Source organism: Bacillus rossius, chromosome 2, assembly GCF_032445375.1.
Source record: "Bacillus rossius redtenbacheri isolate Brsri chromosome 2, Brsri_v3, whole genome shotgun sequence".
NCBI classification, from domain to species: Eukaryota; Metazoa; Arthropoda; class Insecta; order Phasmatodea; family Bacillidae; genus Bacillus; species Bacillus rossius.
Genome location: NC_086331.1, coordinates 91,750,313 through 91,773,582, shown reverse-complemented (window position 1 = coordinate 91,773,582; position 23,270 = coordinate 91,750,313). Strand labels below are relative to the sequence as shown.

The window sequence follows — 23,270 nt, the reverse complement described above, 5'->3', positions numbered from 1 at the left end:
TACTCTTGATTGCAATCTTAATTATAAAACTTCGACATGTCCTACTCTAAAAAATGCAGCCCTTAATCTGTTGGCTAATTCATCAAAAGTAGCAAGGTTCTCTAAACTGATTTCAAAACTATCTATCATCATAATGCAGGTCCTCTCAAAAATCTTATGAAACGACAAGCATTTATGATCATTCCACCCATTTACTTTAGCCGCTCATCTGAATTATTTGAGAAATTCATCTATATCCTTACTCAGTTTTCTCCAAAAATACCCTGGGTCAACAAAACACATGCCTACATCTATGTTGTCTGACTTACTTAATTCAATATTTGACTTTAAATCACGAACCTGGCTTTAAAATTATTTAAAGTTTCCTGATCAGATGAACTGCTCCTCCCTGTGACCTCAGTATTTCTCTTTTGTTTCTAAGAATTCAACACTGTAATAGCAAGACATAACTAGCACCAAAAATAAAAAAATAAAAAAAAATTTAACTCTGAAGGATTATTACCAACTTAACCTAAAATTTCATTCCAGAGTATCTATAAACCACACAAAAACACACAGCTTTAACTAGTTTCCTGAAAAAAAATAATAATTATTCACTAATCAGGCAATTTGAAATTAATTGTAAAAATCAACTAACCAAATTATTAATCAGGATGCTTTCCAACTTTTATCGTCCACTGAAACATACAATGTTTAAACAAAACGATAGACCACACAATGTAACATTTTTAAAAGCATCACGTACTCTTCAGACACATTTACCCAAGCCTAACACCATTTTGTCGCAAACCTGGGGAGGGGGAGGGGTTTGTGTCATCATAGCTCACTAAAACAGAAGTAAATTTTTCAAGTAGAGCATTGAGGTACCTATCACCTAGTCTCTTCCTAGAATGGCTGGATGCTTGAAATAAAGCTCAGGTTAAAAAACATTCAATTTTTATTAAACATTAACCGAAAATAAATAATAATCAATTTTATTTACAGTAAGACTTACTCTCATTCACTCGCACATTTATTACATCGCCTTCCAAAAATATATTTAAATGGTCACAAATAAATACACTGTCTAGAGTTTAAAATAAATAAATAAGTTAAATAAATATGCAAGTTACTGTGTACTTAGGTGATGTCAGGAACAATACTGGATCAGACCAGAAATCTTTTAGATTTACAATAATAAAATGTAAACAAGAAAAAAAATGAACAATTTGTGAGATCAGTGAGATAATTTACTTGGCTGAGTAAGATCATTATCAGGTTAACTGTTCAGTTAGCATACAAGCCTTTTAGATTGAAACCATTTAACCAATAAGCAAGTGTATAGTCCGAGCGGCCTGACACTATATATATCCTGTCAATGAATTCTACACAAGTTAAAATAATATGAGTTTATTATACAATTATGAAAAGCAACGCTATTTACAATATGGTTGTTTAGTCACTTGCTGAGAACATGATTTGGCAGCACCCTATAACTAGCAAGACTAAAGTGAAGTAATTTTAACTAAGCTGGAGTCGGAGCTGGATCTCAGCGACCAGGAGCGTGTTTCTTCAGGCTTGTAGGTGAATCTGCAGCAGTGATTTCTCTGGACAGCAGGCTGCAGAGAAGTCACTATCGTATTGCCGAGCAGGCGTATATATACAACCTGACAAAGGAGTGGGAGTAACTGGTTAGAACTGACTTAGGGCATCGCCTGGAGTCACATAGGCAAATGACCGTGCAGAAAAAAGCAAACTGGCGCAGGGCCAGCGGATAACAGTATGCCAGACGTGAACGAGGTCACCGGAAGTTGCAGCTAGATAGATAACAAGGCTTCGTAGCATGCAGCCAAGGTGAGGCCACTTGTAGGCGTCTCTCGACAGATAAATATTCACAGTAACAACATGCTTACAAAAACTTATTAAAACTCCCAAATATGAATGTGTGACCAGCCATGGTACTACACAAGCAATAAAAATTTAATTTTTAAAATTCCTCAACATCTAGAAAACCTTCACCTGTCTGGAAAACTTTACTTTTTTCAAGAGCATTATTGTGCAGTTATACATTTTTGTTCCTTTCCCACAATCTTGTTTTCTGTTTAAACAAAAAAACAGATCAATAGATATTCTACTTAGGTTCTATCATGTTTTAAGTTAATCAGTGCATTTCCAGAACGGAATTGAAGAGAAAAAAATAATTACATTATTAAGTTATCTTCCGACACCCCAGATTCTTCATTGTATTATTTTCCTTACTTTAGAATCCTTTTTACCCCTCACTTTGTATCATGAAACTAATTAGCTATAAAAGTGTAGATCTCACAAGCCTAAGCTCTAACTGCCATTATTCTACTCACCAAGTATGTGCTCTCGAACCACCGTGCTGACAGAATCTCATTCTTCAATGTAGACAAAAGACCACGAAGAATTAAATCGATCGCTTTAAATCAACCTCCCGTCCCCAAACAACGACGGGAAAAGTTTTCTGACAGGAACAATAGCAAGTTTACCAAACAGAGAGGATTTGCAAAACAATTAGCCCGGCCACGCAGTGTTTGGTGCTGCCACTCCCGGAGTGTGTACCTAGTACAAACATAGCCCTCTAGGTTGCACCAATTAAGTGTGCAGCCAGTTGGTTGCGCGACATGTGCCCTTAGCTGTTCCAGAAAGAAAACAAAACAATGCTTGCGCTAGAATTCCCAAACCTGCGACGCAAAGCATTGTTAGCTAGCCATACTGACAAGCAGTCTCATCACATGCCAAGGCAAACGCATCGCAACTCTGTATTCTCTCTAGCACAGCAGAGACCCACATTCCTGTACTAAAGTGACCAACTTGAAGTCCAGAACAAGGAAAGGAGTGGAAAAAATTTTAAATAAAAATTAATAAATCCAAAATGTAAATTGCAACATTATTAGTATTAACCAATTTGTTGGATTTCCTTTCATTATGAAGACTTGCACGACTTTTTACACACATTATATTACTCATAGTTAATACCTGTTGAAAATATTAGTGACAAAAAGCTAATGCAAGGAAGGTAATGTGTTAAAATTTCAGAAGTAGCCCTTAAATAATAGCAATGATGATAAAATGAAGAAATCAACATGGCATGTGAGACAGAGCTTTAACATCTTTCAAACAAATATAGTACACGAAGGGAGAAACCTGCACCCATCTGACACACATTCGCTTCCCCTATTTCTCATATCATTGCACTTTATTGTTACGTTCCTCACCCGTGCTTTGACAGCTCGCAAGACTTATGGCCACACCATACACATGAAACATTAACAGGGTGCAGTACATTTTGGGAGTGTACAAATAATTTTGATTCTAAACATTTTAACAAAATAGAAAACAGTTCAGTGAGAGCAAGAGAGAAGTGATGTTAGACCTTCAAGTAACAGTTGGAAAACCAACCCCATCTCCTCCCTCTAATCATATGACATTTATTACTTGTCTAGTGTGCCGCAAGTTAGCATTTTTGGCCCAATTTTAAATTGGAATTTCGAACCATAATTTTACCAGGAATATATATACACACACACACACAACTAAAACTTAAACTTTTTACGCTCTCTGCACATGCCCATTTAATCTTTGTCAGGCTAGTCTCCTCAATCTGTTCCCAGCGCTAGATCTGATTTTGCCGAGTCTTTGCGAGCCAGCATGTGTCTTGTCTTATCCCCGCTTTGATGTACGCTCGTCACCTGTATTTTTCCTCCGAGCCATGATCAAGACGGCTTATCCTGCATTTTCCCAGGGCCCTGTTTTTCTTGGAGATCTCCTGAGGCAAGCACCTCAAGGCACAAGGTTTTACCAAACCCTTAGTCATGTCTCCGGGCTCAGTAGAGCCTCTTTCCCACTGTCATAGCAATTTCCATCCTCCCCCCTTCACCAGGCTTTCCTGGGAACACTGCCCAGAGCACTGACCGGTCCTTAACCCCGGGCAGGGGCGACCTGTCTCAAGGTCTGAACACCAGTGTCCAGACGTACCGTCTCTCTTATGGCGAAATTAGCAATTCCTCCAAGCAATGGTCAAGCTCAGCCTGCTACCTGGCGACTCACGCCACAAGCAGTTGCACAAAGTCAATTTGTGTTCTGTTTCTGCCACCACCCAAGAGATGGCGCTCCGCTCGGGCCGCTAACAACAACATTGAGATATCAATGCAGGTGTTTCTTTGTCATCTACTCTGAAATCTTCGGAACCTTTCGGCCCGGAAGCCGAACCTCCCCCTTTTCTTTCGAAAGCAAGCACTATTTTAATTAAGCATCGTTCCCGCCACGAGGGGACTCCGTGCCACGCTAGCAGACTGACCACTTCGGATCCTCGGACAGCACACAGCAAGACTTCAGTCAGTTACCATACGAAAATGTAGTCGGCTAGTCAAGAGATGTTGTCCCTAATCTCTATCTTAACCAGTAATTAGTCAGTCTGTGTGCCTAGTAGAAATTGTTATACTTTGCTAAATTCCTAATTATCCTAATTTATGGAAGCGTCCGCGGAAACTGCGCATGTTCGGTGCTTGTCTTTGCCTCGCATCCTGGCAGGCTACTTTCCGGAGCGCTACAAACGGCTCCCTGTTTGGTGAATTTTTGCCAACCTTTTTATTCCCTGACTATCACCGTTTTTGGTGGGCATTTTTGTCCATTTACTGACTGTCTGTGAACCAGTTCTGACCATTATGGAATTGGGCTTGTTCATGAACAGGGTTCAAGAGCCTGGAGCGGGCATGACGACCGCGTCCTCATTCCCTTCTTGAGGGACCCAGGACGGCTAAGGCCCCCTGGTAGCCCATAACACATCACCTTCGGCCAGCTAATTTAAAATCTCCGTACCTCCAAATTGTCAGTGATGTCTACTGCATGACAATTAGATTACTACTTTGAAGAGACTGGAATATCCGGAACTATTACTTACAGGACTTTAATAACTCTAAGCACTAAGAATTAACAATCTGGGATTTTTTTTTGACCTTATATTGTTTCTTATTCTGTTTAACTATGCCAGAGGAAACCTAATAATAATAATATTCTAATTAGGGTCGGCCCATACAGAAAATGTTATAATTTTAATATATTTGGCAAAACATATATGTAAGTTAAGTTACTTTTTAACCTGTTTACTGAGATCATGTTTTGTTGGTTTATGTTCACTTAATTAAAAGTAAAATAAATATAAAGGCACAGCTATATAGACGTAATCACATTTTTTTTTTGTATTTGAAACTAAAAGATCCACTAGTCTCCCAAAGTTTTATTTAAGGGGTGATTTACGTTACACCAGGAGTAGAGTGTGTAACACTAGACTTTAGACTTCTCAGACTGGCATGTAGTCATCTACCATCACTTTGGCCACAGCTTTTCTATTTTTTTCTTTTTTATTTTCTCTTTTCAAACCCAGGGAAGGGAAACAGGAAAACAATATTTTTATTATATTGTGACTATTAATGAAATTAATATGAGTAGCTCTGTATTATTTTTGATATAAAATAATGAGAGGTATGTTTTATAAAAGTAACAAATTTGGATGTTCCTGTCCAATCATTGCCAGTTTGAATAGTCAAAACTGTTTCGCGACATACAGATATAGAAATAAAGCCAAACATTAGTGAAATCTTGTTCATGTTCTTCTTAATATATTGTGTGCTTGTACATGAAATGCAATTTATGTGAAGTTAATTTGAGTTTTCTTTAAAACTTTATTAGCCCTATGACTAATTTCTTTAAATATAATCTTTTGCATAGTGACATGTAAGATTTAGTGAAAACTGAATTATGATGTACACCAATCCCTCACTTAACACGAATAATGCGTTCCTAAACATGTTTATGTTATCTGAAATCGTATATTCTGAAGCATTGTTCTCCTTAAATAGCTAGACTAATTTACTTAATGTGTTCCGAAATGTGTAGGAAAATATTCTTCACGTAATATAAATGTGTAGAATAACACTCAATGATAAATATGCCACACATTTATTTTTATAAGCCTACCATCTAATACTTTGTATAACAAATACAACACCGCATAACGGGAGAAAGTTATTGTTAGTTGGCTGGTTGACTTGTCCGCCTTGGCTTGACCTTCAACTCATGTTGCGTACCTTTCCACGAACTTTCCAAGCCATCTTTTGCTGGCAGTGAAACCGATATTATTGTCCAGATATTTACATTTTTATTTTTCAAAAATTAAAGTGCTTATTCGGGTATCACCGCTTGGTTCACACCAATCCTGTTAGGCCCGTGATTTTTTTTTCATTGCACCATTCATTTAACAACCTTTACCATGTGAATCATCTGTTTATTTCTGTTCTGGCAGGGTTGCCACTGGTCCCTAAAAGTCCCTAAGAGTCCCTATTTTTCCATAGGTCCCTTAAAAGTCCCTATATTTTGATAGGTCCCTAAAGTCCCTTTTTTTTAAATTTTGAAATGGATTCATTGGAAAATTAGCATATTTATTTAATTTTTTATGAATGTGTCATGAACAGTGGCCATCAACACGCTTCCACACATCCATAAAGTTTTGCATCTGTCGAGCTACATTTTCCTGCATCTTACTACATGTAAGTTTTACAGTATTGATATTGTTTTATTATTCTTTCAATGTTTTTATTAAAAAATATTGTGTGAACAAATTAAAATTTTATGGGGGAGATAACATTCTTAAGCCCCAATGAAGATTAACTGAGGGGCACACATGCTCCAACTTGGTATAACATAAGTTGTTTGTAGCATTTTATTTCAGGTACCTTCTATATAGCTTATAATCTAGTTGCAGAACATATAATGACAAAGTCGTCATTACTTAAACCAATACTGAAATGTTTTCAGTGTCTTCAGCCTAACAAGAGAGTGTTAGACCAGAGTTCACTTGATATTGTTACCATCAGCAAATCTCTTCCATTGAACATAAATACAAACCTGCTTTTTGATGAGTGGAAGTTATTGCAGTCAGAACCAGATCAAGACATAATTGACAAGTGTGAAGTAAGAATTGACAAATACTGGTATCATTTCATGACATTAAAAAATGTTTTAGGGTCTCCAAAGTATCCAACAGTTTCAACTGTAGTCGAGCTGCATTGGCAGTATCCCATGGAAATTCAGATGTAGAGAGAGGGTTTTCAACTTCAGTGAGAAAGAATTTTAACAGAAGACAGGTCTTTGCTGTCAGAACGCACTCTCAATGCTGTGTTAATTGTAAAGTCAGCCTTAAAAATATATGACAACAAGCCACATTTGGTACCTGTAACAATAGAGCTCCTGAATCTTGCAAGGTGTGCTCATCAGAAATGTTGTGCTTATTTAGAGGAGCATAAAGCAAAAAAAGGATTGGAAGCAAAAAAACTGGAAGAACAGAGGAAAAAGGTTGAAGAAAAGCAGCATACTATAATGTTGGAGAAAAAAAAGATGTCTATTTTCCAAGCTGAAGAGAAGTTGAAAGATTTGAAAAATAAAAAAGAGAAAAAAAGGAAAACTGCTGAAAGGTTATTTTCAGAAGCTAATGAAAGACTTAAAGAGGCACTTAAGTCAAATGATATTGCTGCTTTAAAAGAAGAAGCAAGTCTTGCACAGGCAATGAATGATTGAAGGGGTTATGAAAGTCCAGAATAAAAGTTATGGTGGAAAGGGAATGGTATGAGCAAAATATATAATGTTTTTTCCCCTAAATTAATTTATAATCAAAAACAGCATTTATTTGCATTACTTGTTAGTAATATTTGACAAAATGTTTCTTAAATATTTTCTAACACTGAAGATTGCAAGACTTTAAAAGAAAAATAAGAAAATTGACATTTCTTACCGCAAAACTTCAAGGTAAATTCAACTATAAAGTACAATATTATGGAATGACATACACACATTGTATTTTTGCTCATTGGGGAGAAGGGTGACCATTCTTTTAACGATGGTATTGAACACATTATCTATTGTGGTTTTGGTTGTAGCAGAACAGGGACTCAAGTTTTATATACTGGATTACTTGGTATGCTGAGTTAATACTGTGTTATTTGTTGTACTCAACCATAAAATTGTATGAAAAATTCTATAAATGTTAAGGTTTCCGCAAAATTTCAGTCCCTAAAAAGACCCTAAAAGGTCCCTTTTCTTATTCTGTCAGTCCCTAAAACACCCTATTTTTGGAGGTCCAGCTGGATGGCAACCCTGTTCTGGTATCTAATGTCAAATATATTCCCACTAGAAAAACCAATACCATCATATTTGTATAAATGCTTGATAGAGTCCTTATTTCGTATTATTGTGCACACAGTTGACTTGCTTAAAATTAAAGTGCCACCAACATACGTGTGACCTTCATGACATTGGGCATGCCGTAATACTTAGTTTTGTCTCAAATACTTAAACACTATGCATTTTGCTTTCAATTGGAAGCCATGATTCTATTATGATTCCAACTGCAGGTGCTTGCGCATGTACAGTTACTGGCAGATGAATGGGCAGATGTTACTTTGTGTTCGAGCATGCGAGTTCCCTGCCACTGGCTAGACTGATGTTCATCACGGCCCGGTCTGTGGCCAGGCGACAATGGTACAGCCTGGCGGCATAACGCGCGGACGTAAAAACGTTTGGTCCTTTACACTGCATAGCTGCAACTGAACTTGCAGTACCTGATGTTTGTACAACAGCCGACAGTGTAGTCATCGCATGCATCTCTTCCTTCCTCGTATAGCTAACTGTATGCTACGGTACAACTTTTGTTTACCAAGTTGAAGCAGACTTCGTGGTGTTATGCTCAACTTTTTTTTTTGCCTGTGGTGATTTTTTGCTAACTGAAATTTACAGACATTCTATTCAAGACTGGGGCAGTAAAATTAACATTGTGCTAAATTAATTGTGACAATCTCAAGACGTGTTTAGTGAGGGATTGATGTAGTATGTCATTGACTTAGGTTCATTGTTGCCTATATTGGAATTAGTATTGCAGATCAATACAGAGAAGAATTCACATCTATTTTGTTGGTTTCATCATCCTTGCCTGAAGCAACTTTGGATTCTTTAATGTCGCAGAAATTTAAATCCAGTTAAGTGTATTAAGTGTGCTATAAAAACAATTTTACACCCAAGGAGATTCAATAGTCCGAGCATGCAGTGCATAAAATTCCCAACTTCAAGGTACATTATTAATGTGATTTCTGATGTGTATACCTTAAAGTTGGCAGCACTGAAAATGTAACTGTACGTGATTTGCACTAGTTCTGGGGATTAGGGTGTGAAAAGTGGATAATTGAGACCATTGACAGATACAAGTACAGTACACTCCCTATTTAACGCGGTTGTCGGGGGACATAACTTTTACCCGCGTTGTTGCATAACCGCGATGTTTCGATGTGACCAAGGTCAAAAGGCATAAAACACCGCCTGTGTTCTAATAGGTCGGCAAGCACGCACAGTATAGACGGCCCGCCTTTGTGCGGACTTTGCATCCGCAGTTTTCACTAAACGCGGGTGAAAAAATAAAAATAATAAATTGTAAATATAAATATTAAATGTTGAATTTTATTTTTTATTTTTCCGCATGCCGCGCACAGTTTGTCGCACGGCCTACGAGCGCGCCACACGCCGCCATACACACGTGCGGCACACAAGCTGCTGCCAGTCTCGTGGTGTCAGCCACAGTATCTGCTTCGTCTGAGTGTCCGTAACAAAGTAAGTGCAGTGTGTGCGGTTACACACGATTTTGTAGTCAAAGTCTTCTAAATAGAAAGGCCATAGTAATACTTCAAACCGAATATGAATCGCAAAGTACCGAGTTTGATTGACAAAATAAAAATTCTAGATTTACGTACTTACAAATAGCGTGTCTTTTGCAGAAGTATGCAGCAGATACGTGAAAAACTATTCTAGCATTCGTACAATATAAAATAAAGAATCGTCTATTGTGTAAAGTGGTTAAACTTTGTTATCCATGCTTACAGTAAATTATAAATGGTCACATGTGGGATACAAAAATTGCGCCAAAATAATTTTAGCGCAATCAGTGGCGCCGTATTAAAAAGTCTGTTAAACGTTGTCTTTACTTATTCCATCAAACGCTGTGTCGAGTTGCTGAGTGTGTGTGGCTCGGATCGGCAAGTGTTATATTCCCTAGCCTCTGGTTAAAGGTCGGGAGGCCGCTACACATAAACATTTCCGGGGCTTGTTTACTACCTCACGGCAAAAGTGGTACAGTATGGTTCACGTAAGTATTGGACCACTGGGAATTCCTCGGCAAAGATTAAAATTACGCTAGCTGATTTACTTTATTATTTAATGTTAAAACATTATACCAAAGTAAAAAGATGAACGTGTATAATACAACGAATAATATTACGTCTGTAGGTTCAAGTTGTAACAAAACATTTATATGTCTCCGCTTGTCAACACACGTGACCACGAGAAGTGTGCAGACGGAAATGAGTGAACTACTCAAGGTCACCAGACTTCCCCCCTTTCGGCTTAATCGCCCCTCTCATCACTGGCGCTTATATTCCACTCCTCCCATCCAGTGGCGTAGCCAGGATTTGTGAATGGGGGGTGTTAAGAAGCATGCCTCCCCCCCCCCCGTACTAAAGCGGGGGGTCCGGGGGTCCTCCCCCGGGAAAATTTTGGATTTTAAGGTGTAAAATAGTGCTATTTTAGCAGTTTTCGGTACTTAAATTTAAATATTGTAATGGTAAAAATGTTATTAATTTTAATATGAAATTTGTTTAAGTGATGAATAAGAAATTAATTAAAGATTTGGTGCTAAGGGGGGGGGGTTTAAACCCCTAAAACCCCCCCCTGGCTACGCCCCTGCTCCCATCTACCCGGGTGTCTTGGTCGCATATTCTCGGCTCGCCTCTCCCCTCCCAGCGCTTGCCGTCAAACAAACCTATCCAAAATCAATCCCCAGCCGAGTCACGCTGGATAATGTCGCTGGACGGTAGGCTTTATCGGGTCCCCTGTCCGATGCTTTATTTGTGGGTTAAAAAAAATGTTAAGAACTAATGTTTCAGAAAATAACACTGGTCTGGATTGGATCATAATTTGAAAACACTACAAGATAGAGGAATAATGTACGGAGATATCTTGTTTAGAATTTCACTGAGGACATTTTCTACGCCTAGGCTTTTTTCTGCCCGATGCTTAGTTTGTGAGTTACAACGCAAAATTATCCTAATCGGCTGTCAATCATTTATTCCATTATTATTACAGTAGAAACTCGTTAATCCGTGACGCGCTAATTCGGGAATCGGATAATCCGGGACGATTTAAAAGTGCAGAAAAAAAAGAGAAGTAAAAATTGTCAGCGCTTAAAATTAACGTCACGCGGGCCGGCGGCCGGCAAACACTGCAAGCCTTCGCATGGGCCGCCAAACTCTGCAACGCTGTTTGTACCGACCCTTTGTGTCGTCCCCCTTTCAGCTGTCACATTTGTCACTCTTTAAACTTGAGGGGGATGTCTTGACTTCTGCTTCCCGTCTCCCTTTGTTTGTTTCCACCCGCCAACGCACGGCAGGCGCCTGGCGAGTGACGTGTCTGGCATTCGGCTGGACGAAGTGGGATGATAGAGGGGGGGGGGGGGGGGGGGGGGGGGCTACCCAAAATTTATGTGTGCAAGTTCAGCACGATCTTATCTTTCTCTCTTCGGCTGTTGTAAATGACCATGAACTAATGGCTAGGCAGTGCCGTATTTTTTTAAGCCGAGACTAATTCGAAGACGGTCTTTACCGTGAACGGATTATCCGGGTTTATTACTTTTTTTTTACAGGATTTTAATTATCCGGGCATCGGCGGGTCCCAATTAACACGAATAATGGAGAGTTTACTATTTTTTATCCATCTGCTGCCAAGGCGCAGTAAGCCTCGGTAGATGTTACGTCACATGACCTTGGCCTTAACCCAGCTGCACGCCGGTATCTGAGAAGCTTGACAAGACCTTCCGGGCTTTAATCGCTAGTCCGTGAAATTCGGTAATCCGTGATTATCTCGGTCCCGACCATCACGAATTAAAGAGGTTCTACTGTGTTATTATTATTATTATTATTATTATTATTATTATTATTATTATTATTATTCATTTCTGATTGGGGGACATGGTTTGACCCGCGATATACCCGATTCCGCGATCTATCGGGGCGCGGTATACCGGGAGTTTACTGTACAGTGTAATTTACTTTGCTTTTCAATGTTTTATTTCCTTGTATTTATGCTGGAGAAAACTTTCAAAAAGAACAAAATGAAATTGACAATTATGTTTTTTTCACATATTGTTATATAATATTGTCTGAGTAATCATTTAAATAACTTTCTTTGTTTCAGTTCCAAGATGCATGCGAAATACAACCCATGTAAGTATGGAATGTTAATTGTTTCTGGCTTGAAAGTAGAATGTTGGTGCTATAGTCATAGAAGTTGTTTGAGGGCATATTAGTATCGGCTGCCGCACATGGATTCTCCCCCCCCCCCTTCTTCTATTCCCCTGTTCCCTTAGCCTGTCACATCTTCACCGTGGCCACGCTTTGAACTGCGTGCCAATGTTGATTAAGTGATGTCACCTGGCTCCTACTACAAAGGTGAAACTATATACTGGTCAAGACTGTTATAACCTAACGGGCTGGTGGTGGACATTTCAAGAGGGTAGCTGGGACCAGTTTTTGTGAGATACAGTGTTCTGTTTTGGTTGAGCGAGTGACCTGTGAAGAGAGAGAGAGAGAGTGGATTCCTATTTCGTATTATGGGAAAGTGTGTTGTGTGCAGAGCAGAGAAAGTGATCTAGCAAATTGACGAATAGATGGTGTTTGCATGGGTAGTGTGTGAATGGATACAAGCTGTTTTGTGTGTTTCTGGTGATACTTGCATCATCTAAGTGGTGTGTTAAGACTGTTTTAAAATATTCAATCGACGGTTATGTCAGATCGTATAGTGTTAAGTAAGATACATTTTTATTTATTTTTCAGAGTATTTTAGGTAAAAAATTGTAAATATATAGTTAAAATAGATAATTAAAATCTTCATTTGTCAGGACCTGCTTTTATAACATTTTGTAAAATAAGATAATTTTATAAAATTTTTTTACATTAGTTTAGAAGCACAATGCAATTACTGTAAAATCAATGAAAAACAACAGTTTCTTTGAATACATCATGAGAAACTGGCAGAGAGATTCTAAAGTATCCTAGATTCTGCTTATTGTAGCTATCATAGGTAGTGGAAGTGTTTTTTAAGAATTGGCTGTTTGCAATTGAGGGCCTCTCAGAGCGTGTTACTCTTATATAAGTTAAACTGAAGTGGAGTAGTTATAAGCAGGATTTTTCCAGGCTTGTTAAAAATACTCTATAGGGATAGTTATCAGTTTATCAAACTGTTGATTGGCCTTGGTGTGACCATGTTAGTCTGATGATAATGTTGTTACATAAGTGATATCATTGAAACAAAAAAAGAAAAAAATATCAAGTGGAATCATGCTCTTATGACTGCAAAACAGCTTTAGGTAGTATCAGAACCTGACAACCTTGACACTCTTAATACTCATTACTCTCCTTTTTTTTGCTTAAACTTCTAATTAAGATGCATTGTTTTTTTTAGTTTAGGTATGGCCATAACTTGCCTCGAAACTGAGCGAATTGAGTCAATGTATTAAGTAAAGTGAACATTAGCTCATATCTAGAAGCATGAAACTGAATCAGTATTTAACAGGATATGGTAGATGTAATCTCTCCCCTTAGTGGGCATTGCAAATTTTGGCATTGCAGTTTTTAGTGACTCACTGGCATTTTTTCATGATTCCTGCAAAAGTTCGAAGCTGACAGATTGTTGTTCATAATAGAAATAAAAATACTTAGCAAAAAATTTAAAATTTAAAACCATCCCTGGTATATTATTTTATATCACTTTCAGCTTAGTACAAAAAAAACTAAACCATTTACGATACTCAAGATGCATGCTGTGTCGCATAAAATTACTAATAATTGATCAACATAAAATATAGTGTGGACTACAGCCTCACATCATGTTGGCAGAATCTGTCACATCTGCTATGCTTTGAGACTTACAGATTTCTTTTTGCGTGGGGTCCTACGTGTGGATAGTCAGAATCTGTGGACTACAGTCATACGAGTGTGCTCACACAGTCTAGGGTTAGTAAAATATATTACCTTATCTACCTATTTGGAAACAACAAAATTGTGGTCCAACATATATTATATCTGAGAGCTGATTATCTATGTTCATAGATATCTAAATATTCTACGTTATATCTTTCAGTGTTTCATAACAAAATAAAATGAAAATTATGATTACTTGTGTATGAAAACTGTATTAACAAAAAAGTTAATGTAGTAACAATAAATTGTAGATTTATATTGCATTTAAGATTTATTCCAGCAATATCAAATATATCACTTAATGTTACAAATTATTTTAATTTTTTAAAATTTTACAACAGTTATGTTGGATAGGCCTGTACTTTGGCAAAGAACACACAGCAAACAAAACACTACCAGAACCACATTTAATGATTCTATATCTAAAATTTTATCATTATAACATATATTTCTAACCAATACCACATATTTTGTAATGCTTGGATAGGGCACAGAACTAGCAATGGGATTTAAGTTCAAACAATGGCTTGGGATTGATTACAATGAGTAAACTCGATTTCTGGCAAGAGTTGTAAATATTTAAATTTCTGAATAAAATCACCAACTAGCTTAGTGGTATCACACAAGACCATAGCATCAAGACTTCCAGGTTATCAGTGAAAATGCACTCAGTCTGTAACTAAGCCTGAATCTCAAAGTCAATAAAAATATAATAGTGATAGTATGATAAACAGTTGAGTATTACAATAAAAGCAGTAAAAGTAATCAAAAATGTAAATTCACCTGTTTGTAGATGTTTGAGTTTGCAGCCTTCCACAGCCAATGTTAAAAAAAAACTGTCACATGGATTTACATGTAACATAATATGTTTGACACAGGCCATTGCTGATTTATGCACCAGCATTAGCATATGTCCTACATATTATGTTTTATTATTCTTCCCCATTGGAAGAATAATTGAAGGTATGCATTTATTTCAGTATAAAATGATTAGTTTTTCAACTAATTATTTCACCATCAATTTGATATACATTTCCTGCTGCAAAGCAATATTTTTCTTCTTGCCTTTAACTATAGGACAACTATACTCAGCTACTTAGTTTAACTTGCTGAATAGTGTCATGGCTGCAGGAAGAACTTTTTAAAACAATTTTTAAACTAAAATATTTTTAATATTTGTGAATAGCACACATGTATTTGTTTGTTTCCATGCTTGTTCAGTAAATTACACTAAGTTTGTAGTGGAAGCAAGTGCATATACAATTTTTTACTTTATACACTATTTTGATCTTGTGTTGTTGACTATGCCTGTGAAATACTATGTAGTAAATTTTATATTGGTAACTTTTAGCTACACAGTATCATCATAAAATGTTTTGGTTTTTTATTAGGTCTGTTCATAATTATGGAATTAATAGGTAATTATAACATTAGTTCACAGTTTTTTTACAGCACTTGTTTTGGCTTTATGTCGTGGCATATAGAAAGTCACATCATTTGGTTTGCACTGTGTCAAGGTCAGAGAGTTATTTCTCCTGAGTGGTTAATTACTTCTTTGATTGGCTCATTTAGTGTTTCGGCTTTGCAGGGAGAAGTCGTGGCGTAGCAACTTCTTATGGATTTTTAAAAACTACCTTTATTAATACTTTTTGTGCTAGTATTCAATAGCAATGTCATCTTCTAGTTCAGTTGCTGATCCACTGGAAGTTTTAGAATTTACTGATATGAATTTTTGTTTAATTGATGATGATTTTAGTGAAACCCAGGTAGATGTTATGCTTCACAGTTTTTTTATGTGAGTATAAGAAAATTAATTATGTTTTTTTTGAAAGGATTACAGAGTATAACTAAAAAGATCTATTCAATTTTTTGTAAGTTTTTTATCCTACCCAAAATGTAGGGGAATTTTAAGAGATTATTTATTATTATTGCTATTTCTATTCATATTCCATGGTATTGGTAATAAAATATATTTGGGAGTCTTTTTTTTACTATTTACACGTAGCCTTTTGATGTTATGTTAGTGTTGCATACAGCTGGGTATTCATATTCTGAAATTTACTAAAAATCTTGCTGATTATAAACTTTTTACATATGTTGCATTGGTTATTGATAACATCATCAAAATAATTAAATAACTGCTCTTAGTGGTGCTTGAAAATGGAAAACATGAAGGAATAAATATACAGATAGAATAAAAATTATGTAATGGCCATATCAGTTGGCTAGTTATAATTTTACAAGAAGCTGGGCAAAATTTTTAAACATATGTGTTTAATTTGTGATAAGAGATCCCATAAAATATGAATCTAATTTCACAAAACAATTTTTAACATCATTATAAAGCATTTGAGCTTCTTTGTTTAAAATAAACTCTTGCCAGAAATTAAAATTGGTAGCTTTGAGATTCATAAAATCTTTGGTAGGTAAGAAAATAATAATTGCTGTACAAATTTAGAAACTTGTGTCAGGATGCAGGGTGTTAATTTTGTGATTTGATTCCTCTTGTGTGTGTGGGTATTATGTTTACAGGTAAGTAAAGCCAAATATAGTGTTTTTCATGATTAAATACACCAATCCCTCACTTAGCACGACTAATGCATTCCGAAAAGTGTTCATGTTTTCCGAAATTGCGTATTCTGAAGCATTGGTCTCCATAAATAGCAAGGCTAATTTACGTAATGTGTTCCAAAATGTGTACTCTCACTTAAATTATCAACTTGCTTATTTAAAAAAAAATCTTTCCATTTTGCGACTGACTTCTTACGAAACCACAAAGCGACACAATTAAAACAAAGCAACTGACTTTTGCTAACAGCCTGTGCGTTCAGCCAAATATTGTAACAGAACAGTACAGGAAACTGGCAAAGAAAACGCGAGACCAGTAATGTCAGCAAACCTGGTGACATGGAGTGTCACTACGTTTCTTTAAAGTGCATGAGACTAGTATAGTAGTGGCATCTAGCGGCGTGGAGTGGGAAATAGCTAGAAAGTAATGCAGTAACGTGTCTCGTGCTTCGCCAATGCTAATTGGCCCGAGTTTCCCATATTGTCATATCAAAATATTTGGTTCAGCGTATGTAAACATTGTAAGTCAGCTGATCAGAGATCACAGTTTTATAGCACATTTAGGAGGCTCCAGGCCATGTATCCAAATCAGTTGATTTACATGTTTACGTCTGCTGAACGCAAAAGCTGTTAGTTAAGTAGGGTTACAAACCTACAAACAGTGATTTGCAATCTCATTTCCGAATACAACCTGAGTTTGAGTACCAGTGAACGCAGCAAGTGGTGCATGCAGCATGCGCAGTTTAAATTGTATATTGTGAAGATAAGTACATTAAGTTTCCGGAGAAGAGAAAACAGGAGTTGCTGGCGGTGTCCATGTTTACTGTCTACTGCGCCCCAGGGCGCCACGGCGCACACTTTTGAAACCTCTGGTCTATAACTATAATAGAAAACAACCATCCCAGCATTTGCTTGGAGTTATTTGGAAATAACCATGAAAAACCCAAATCAGGATGGCCTGAATAAGATTGAGATCCATTTGCTCCAGTATGTGATTCCAGTTTCTTATCACTTTGCCACTTTGCTCCATCATTTTCAGAATTTTAACTCTAGTTTGGTTGGCTATACTGAACTATAATTTATTTATTGAAGTCTTATTTTTTTATTTAATGATTTTCTCAATTTATGTGGTATTTACATATTTAATTAGTTCAATTTACTAATATTTACAAAGGATTTCAGCATATTATTTTATAAATAATTAGATTTTTAGGAAAAGAGTTATAATATCAATGTCTTACTTGAAATTTGACCATTACATCACCTGGTTAGCTAATGAAGTATGTGTGTTCTGAATGAGTGTGTTTTAAAATAATATTGCTCTTTTTTTATAGGCCGTGCTCTATGGATATTGATACAGCAATGGAAGAAGCCAGATCAGCTGTACATTATTTTTTCAATAACAAATTTGAAGAGGCAAGAGAAATTTTGAAACCATGGTTAGTAAATTATAATAGAATTAAATGTTGTTATAATTTTGGAAATCTGTACTAGGAAAACTGTGCAGCTTACAGTGATAGATTGGAAATAATGTTAATACAGCAGTGATATTAATGCTGAGTGTTGTTGTTGTATTTTTTCATTGGGTGTGGCATTATTATGAAAATAAATCAAGGCTATGAAGGGCTATTGTTGAAAAATAATATTATAGTTAGTAGCAGGATATACTTTTTAAAGGGTAATTGTTAGATTGCAAAATTTACCATTTTCACTAGTGACAGATGGAATTCATGATTTAAACTTAAAACTTAGTTACAGCATATTATCATTTGCTTCAGTAAGTAATGTACAGCAGGTTTTTTCCTCTGTTCTGCTTCAAGTGCAAATAGCTGTAGCCTCAAGGTTGCCATGGAAATGTGGTATTCCATTTTGTTGCTTTCATTGTTTCCATTTTTGATACAAAACTGAAGCTATAGTTGCAACAGATTGTGTAGTCTTTGAAGGCTGCATGAAGTCCAGAGAACCAATAAAAGAGAATTTTTTTTTACATCAGTACATATTTAGTGTAAGTATAAATAATATTTATATTTGTGTGCTTAATGTATAAAAGTAAAGTAATTCTGAAATGCATTTACTTATTACTTGTTCTTGCAGTTGTTCAAATACATAAACAACATAGGTAGACGAATACAGTCATTCACAAATAATAGCTTAATTTTTTAATCATATATCTGGGTAACTTGAAATGTAGTGTAGATTAGTAATATTATTTGATTGGTACATTGCACATTTTAAATATTTAATTGCTATCGTACATAGCTTATATTCTATGAAATAACATTTTGCAACATTTTCATGGATTCTAAATCTCTGAAATGAATTAAATCTCCAATGGTGCTGACTGAATGACCTCAGTTCAGTAAGAGTTGACTTACTAGAGTCAAGCAGAACCACAATGTGGACTTGGTCAAACGGTTCTAATTGTTGAAATTTTTAATATGTGTGTACATATGTTTTTGATAACATTGCAAATAGTGCCTTCGTTACTGCTAAATTTGTCTTTTATTTACAGTACATCTATCCCTCACTTAGCACGACTTCAGATTGTGCGAATTCATTTAGCGTGATTTTAATTTTACTGCCCCAGTCTCAAATAGCACGTCTGTAAACTTCAGTTAGCACGAAATCTCGGCAGACAAAAAAAAAATCGAGCAGGACGCCACGAAGTCTGTTTCAACTTCTGTGAACTTGTGCTGTGGGATACGTTTAGCCAAACAAGGGAGGGAAGAGAATCGCGCGCAGGTCTGTCTATGCTACCGGCTGTTGTACAAACATCAGCTGTGGCAAGTTAAATTGCGGCTATGGAGTGTAAAGAACCAAATTGTTTTTTTATGTCCGCGCGTATGCCGCCGTGCCGTACTTTTGTCACCTGGCCAAAGACTGGGCCGTGAACTCAGTCTAGCCAGTGGCAGGGAATTCACTCAAAAAAATGCAATGCTTGCCCATTCAGCTGCCGGTAACTGTACGTGCTTGATCACTCATAATGCATCGTGTTAAAGTATTTGAGACAAAACTAGAATTATTACGGCACGCAGATTGTCATGAAGGCCACGCTTATGATGGTCGCACTTTGGTTTTAAGCAAGTCAACTGTGCGCACAATCGTACGAAATAAGGACTCTTACCAAAAGTTTATATAAGTCTGATGCTGTTGTTTGTACTAGCGGGAATATATTTTACATTAGATACCAGAACAGAAATAAACAGATGATTCACGTGGAAAAGGTTGTTAAATTAATGTTGCAATGAAAAAAAATTTACTTGACATGATTTGTGTGAACCAGGTGGTGATACGCGAATAAGCACTTTAATTTTTAAAAAATTAAATTATAACTATCCCGACAGTAATATCAGTTTCACTGTCAGTAAAGGATGGTTTGGAAAAGTACACGACGTGAGTTGAAGGTCACGCCCAGGCGGGCAAGTCAGCCAGCCGACTGACAATAAGGGATCGTCCATTAATCACGTGAGGCTCGAAAGGGGGGGGGGGGGGGAGGGGGTCGGGAAAAATCACGAAATATCACAAGGGGGGAGGGGGAGTGTAGAGAGATATCACGTGTATTTATTTTTTCGCGTGATTTCTACTAAACCGAAAAGCGACGCGTGGCCTTGACTCGCCGTACCCAGGCAACAATATCCCCGCCCGCCGCAACATGAACCACCCGGCTCGGCTTGCCAGTCACCAGTAAGACTGTGATTTTGGCGCCGAATACATGCGTAAATCACATATAAGTCTTTCCTTTATTATTTTTATGCCAGTGAGAATAAACCTGCAACCTTAATGTGTGTCTGGACATTTTTATCACTGTGCTTAATTTTCCAGAATTAAATTAGATTATACCTATATTTAGAGATAATATACTGAAATTTTTAAAAATATTTTGTACCAAAAAAATACACGTGATTTATTGGGAAGGGGGGGGGGGGGGTAATCTAAAACCTCACCACAAATCACTAGGGGGGAGGGGGGGTTAAAAATTTGCTAAAAAAACATCACGTGATTAATGGACGACCCCTAAAGTACATAACCACGTATCTCCCATTACGCAGTGTCGTATTTGTCATACAAAGTGTGATGAGAGGCATATAAAGATAAATGGAGTGACATATTTATAGTAGAGTGTTATTGAACGCATTTATATTTCGTAAAGTATATTCCTGCACAATTTTTGAACACATTAAATAAATTAGCCTTGCTATTTATTGAAACTAATGCTTTAGAATACGCAATTTCGAATAACACGAGCATTTTAGGAACAAATTCGTCGTGCTAAGTGAGGGATAGGTGTAATAAATAGTTTTTATGTTTTAAATTTTTTGATAATGCCTTTCATATAATTTTTTTTTTTTTTTAGGAGATTGTTTCATCCTATATATGTTATGCATTCCCTTTCTGGGCAAATGATACTGTCTCCACTCTTAAACCAATAAAATGCTGGCAAATAATTTACATTGGTATAGCACTTAGATTTGAAACATTTATTATAAACACTTGCATACCTAATTAGGTAGTACATATAGACCCAAGGCCTTGTAATTTGATAATTTTTTAGAGTTACTTTGAGTGTTTCTATTAGAAAATGTCATATTAGTGCTGAAAATAAATGAAAATTTCAAACATATTTAACACTTCAGAAAAATTATTAGGCATAACAGTAAATGATGCATATAAAAATCTGATAAATTTATTAATTATACTTGATTTTCATTCAAATCATGTTATAGTGTATCTTTATTATTTAGTAAAATAGATAGTTAACATGATTATTAAAATAGTTAAAAGAGAAAGAATCAAGAGTTTCGTTGTTAGTGTATAGGATTTATTTTGAAATATAAATACTGACAATTTTCATGTAAAATATTATTCATCTTTCTCATAATATAGTAGAATCCCAAAATAATATGGTTTGAGTTTACCACTGTATAATTCTGAGAAAGGAATCATGGGTGAGGGAGGGATAGTTTGTGTCTGCTTACTGGCAGTCTGGTGCTGTTATATTTTATTCATTAATGTCATGCAATGTCAACTTACAATAAAAATTTATTCAGCAGGTGGTAACTACATATTAACTCTGCCAAAAAGAGACATATTTATGTAAGTGCCATATCCCTACAGTAACAAAGAGATATATGTATACTAGTAAGATTTGTTGGCATAATTAAATTGATGTAGGACTGCTAAGATCACAGTGTCGACGTTAGGGCCGTTCCCGTGGTTCGGAGTCGCTGCCCAGCTGCTCCGGTAGAGAGGGTACGTGCCACGTGGCAAGGGAACTACCCTAACTCGGATGAAATAAAAGAGTTTATGACGTTAAGTTTTGTTTACTGCACACGTCACACACTGTACATGGGCTGTCACGGCTCCCATCTGTGACAGTCCATCAGGGCGATGCCCGGCTCCACGCACTTTGAGCGTGACACGACACTAGCAGTGATCTGACTGGCGGTGACACGACAGTGACACGACTGGCGGTGACACGACAGTGACGCGACTGACAGTGGCGTGAATGACGGTGACGTGACTGAAGGTGACGTGACTGACGGTGACGTGACTGACGGTGACGTGACTGACGGTGACGTGACTGACGGTGACTTGACTGACGGTGACGTGACTGACGGTGACGTGACTGATGGTGATGTGACTGACGGTGACGTGACTGACGGTGACGTGACTGATGGTGACGTGACTGATGGTGATGTGTCTGACTGTGATGTGACTGACTGTGACGTGACTGACGGTGACGATACTGACGGTGACGATACTGACGGTGACGCGAATGACGATGACACGAAAGACTGACGTAAGTGCCGACGCGAACGACGGTGATTTGACTGACGGTGATGTGACTGACGGTGACGTGACTGACGGTGACGTGACTGACGGTGACGTGACTGACGGTGACGTGACTGACAGTGACGCGAATGACGATGACACGAAAGACTGACGTAACTGCTGATGCGAACAACGGTGACGTGACTGACAACGCGAATGACGGTGACGTGACAACGGTGACACGACTGACATGTCCGTTCGACTCTCAATCAGAACTCCGCAACCGCACCCTCTCATCCCACTCAGGCGACTAAATGGACCCACGCTCTGCGACGTCTCAGCGGCCTCCCCCGTTGCCGCGCGCACATGAATCCCCCCTCTTCTCTTCGTGTGCGAGTGCGTGGAGCCCACATGGTCACAGGCGGGGAAACGTGACTCAGTCGCCTAGGAAACACATCTACAGGTACACAACACGAATAGATATTTACACACTCACATAATTACATAAATAAAACCCTTATGAAAGGCACATTACTGTTATGGTGGTGCCTCTGCAGGGCGTTCCCCTCTCGGCCAAGGACATTTGTTACACTTTTGCGCACGGGCGCCGGCGCACACGCAAGCCTGAAGCAGCAACGGGCAATAATGGCCTCAGCGAGCCGGAGGAGCATTTGGGACGACGTCAAATACCCCCCCCCCCCCTCCCCGAGGTCATTTTGCCCGCTGATGCTACGATCACACGCACTTCACCATTAACACTCGGGCGTTCATATTGGCATCCCATGGGCGGAAGTAGGAGTAATCTGCTGGGTGAGTACCCATGGCCAATAGTCTAGCAGGTAGGAGGGAGGCCTG

At 37.5% G+C, this 23,270-nt stretch overlaps 1 protein-coding gene across 2 annotated transcripts in view; it reads left to right on the top strand.

Moving 5' to 3' along the window:
* LOC134529458 (tetratricopeptide repeat protein 39B-like) overlaps nucleotides 1-23,270 on the top strand; it is a 207,871-nt gene that overhangs the window by 40,758 nt on the left and 143,843 nt on the right. For both annotated transcript variants that reach the window (XM_063363579.1, XM_063363578.1), the window contains exons 3-4: nucleotides 12,292-12,320; nucleotides 17,978-18,082. In XM_063363579.1, the coding sequence (XP_063219649.1) occupies nucleotides 12,292-12,320; nucleotides 17,978-18,082 (134 nt within the window). The remainder of the gene's footprint in view (nucleotides 1-12,291; nucleotides 12,321-17,977; nucleotides 18,083-23,270) is intronic.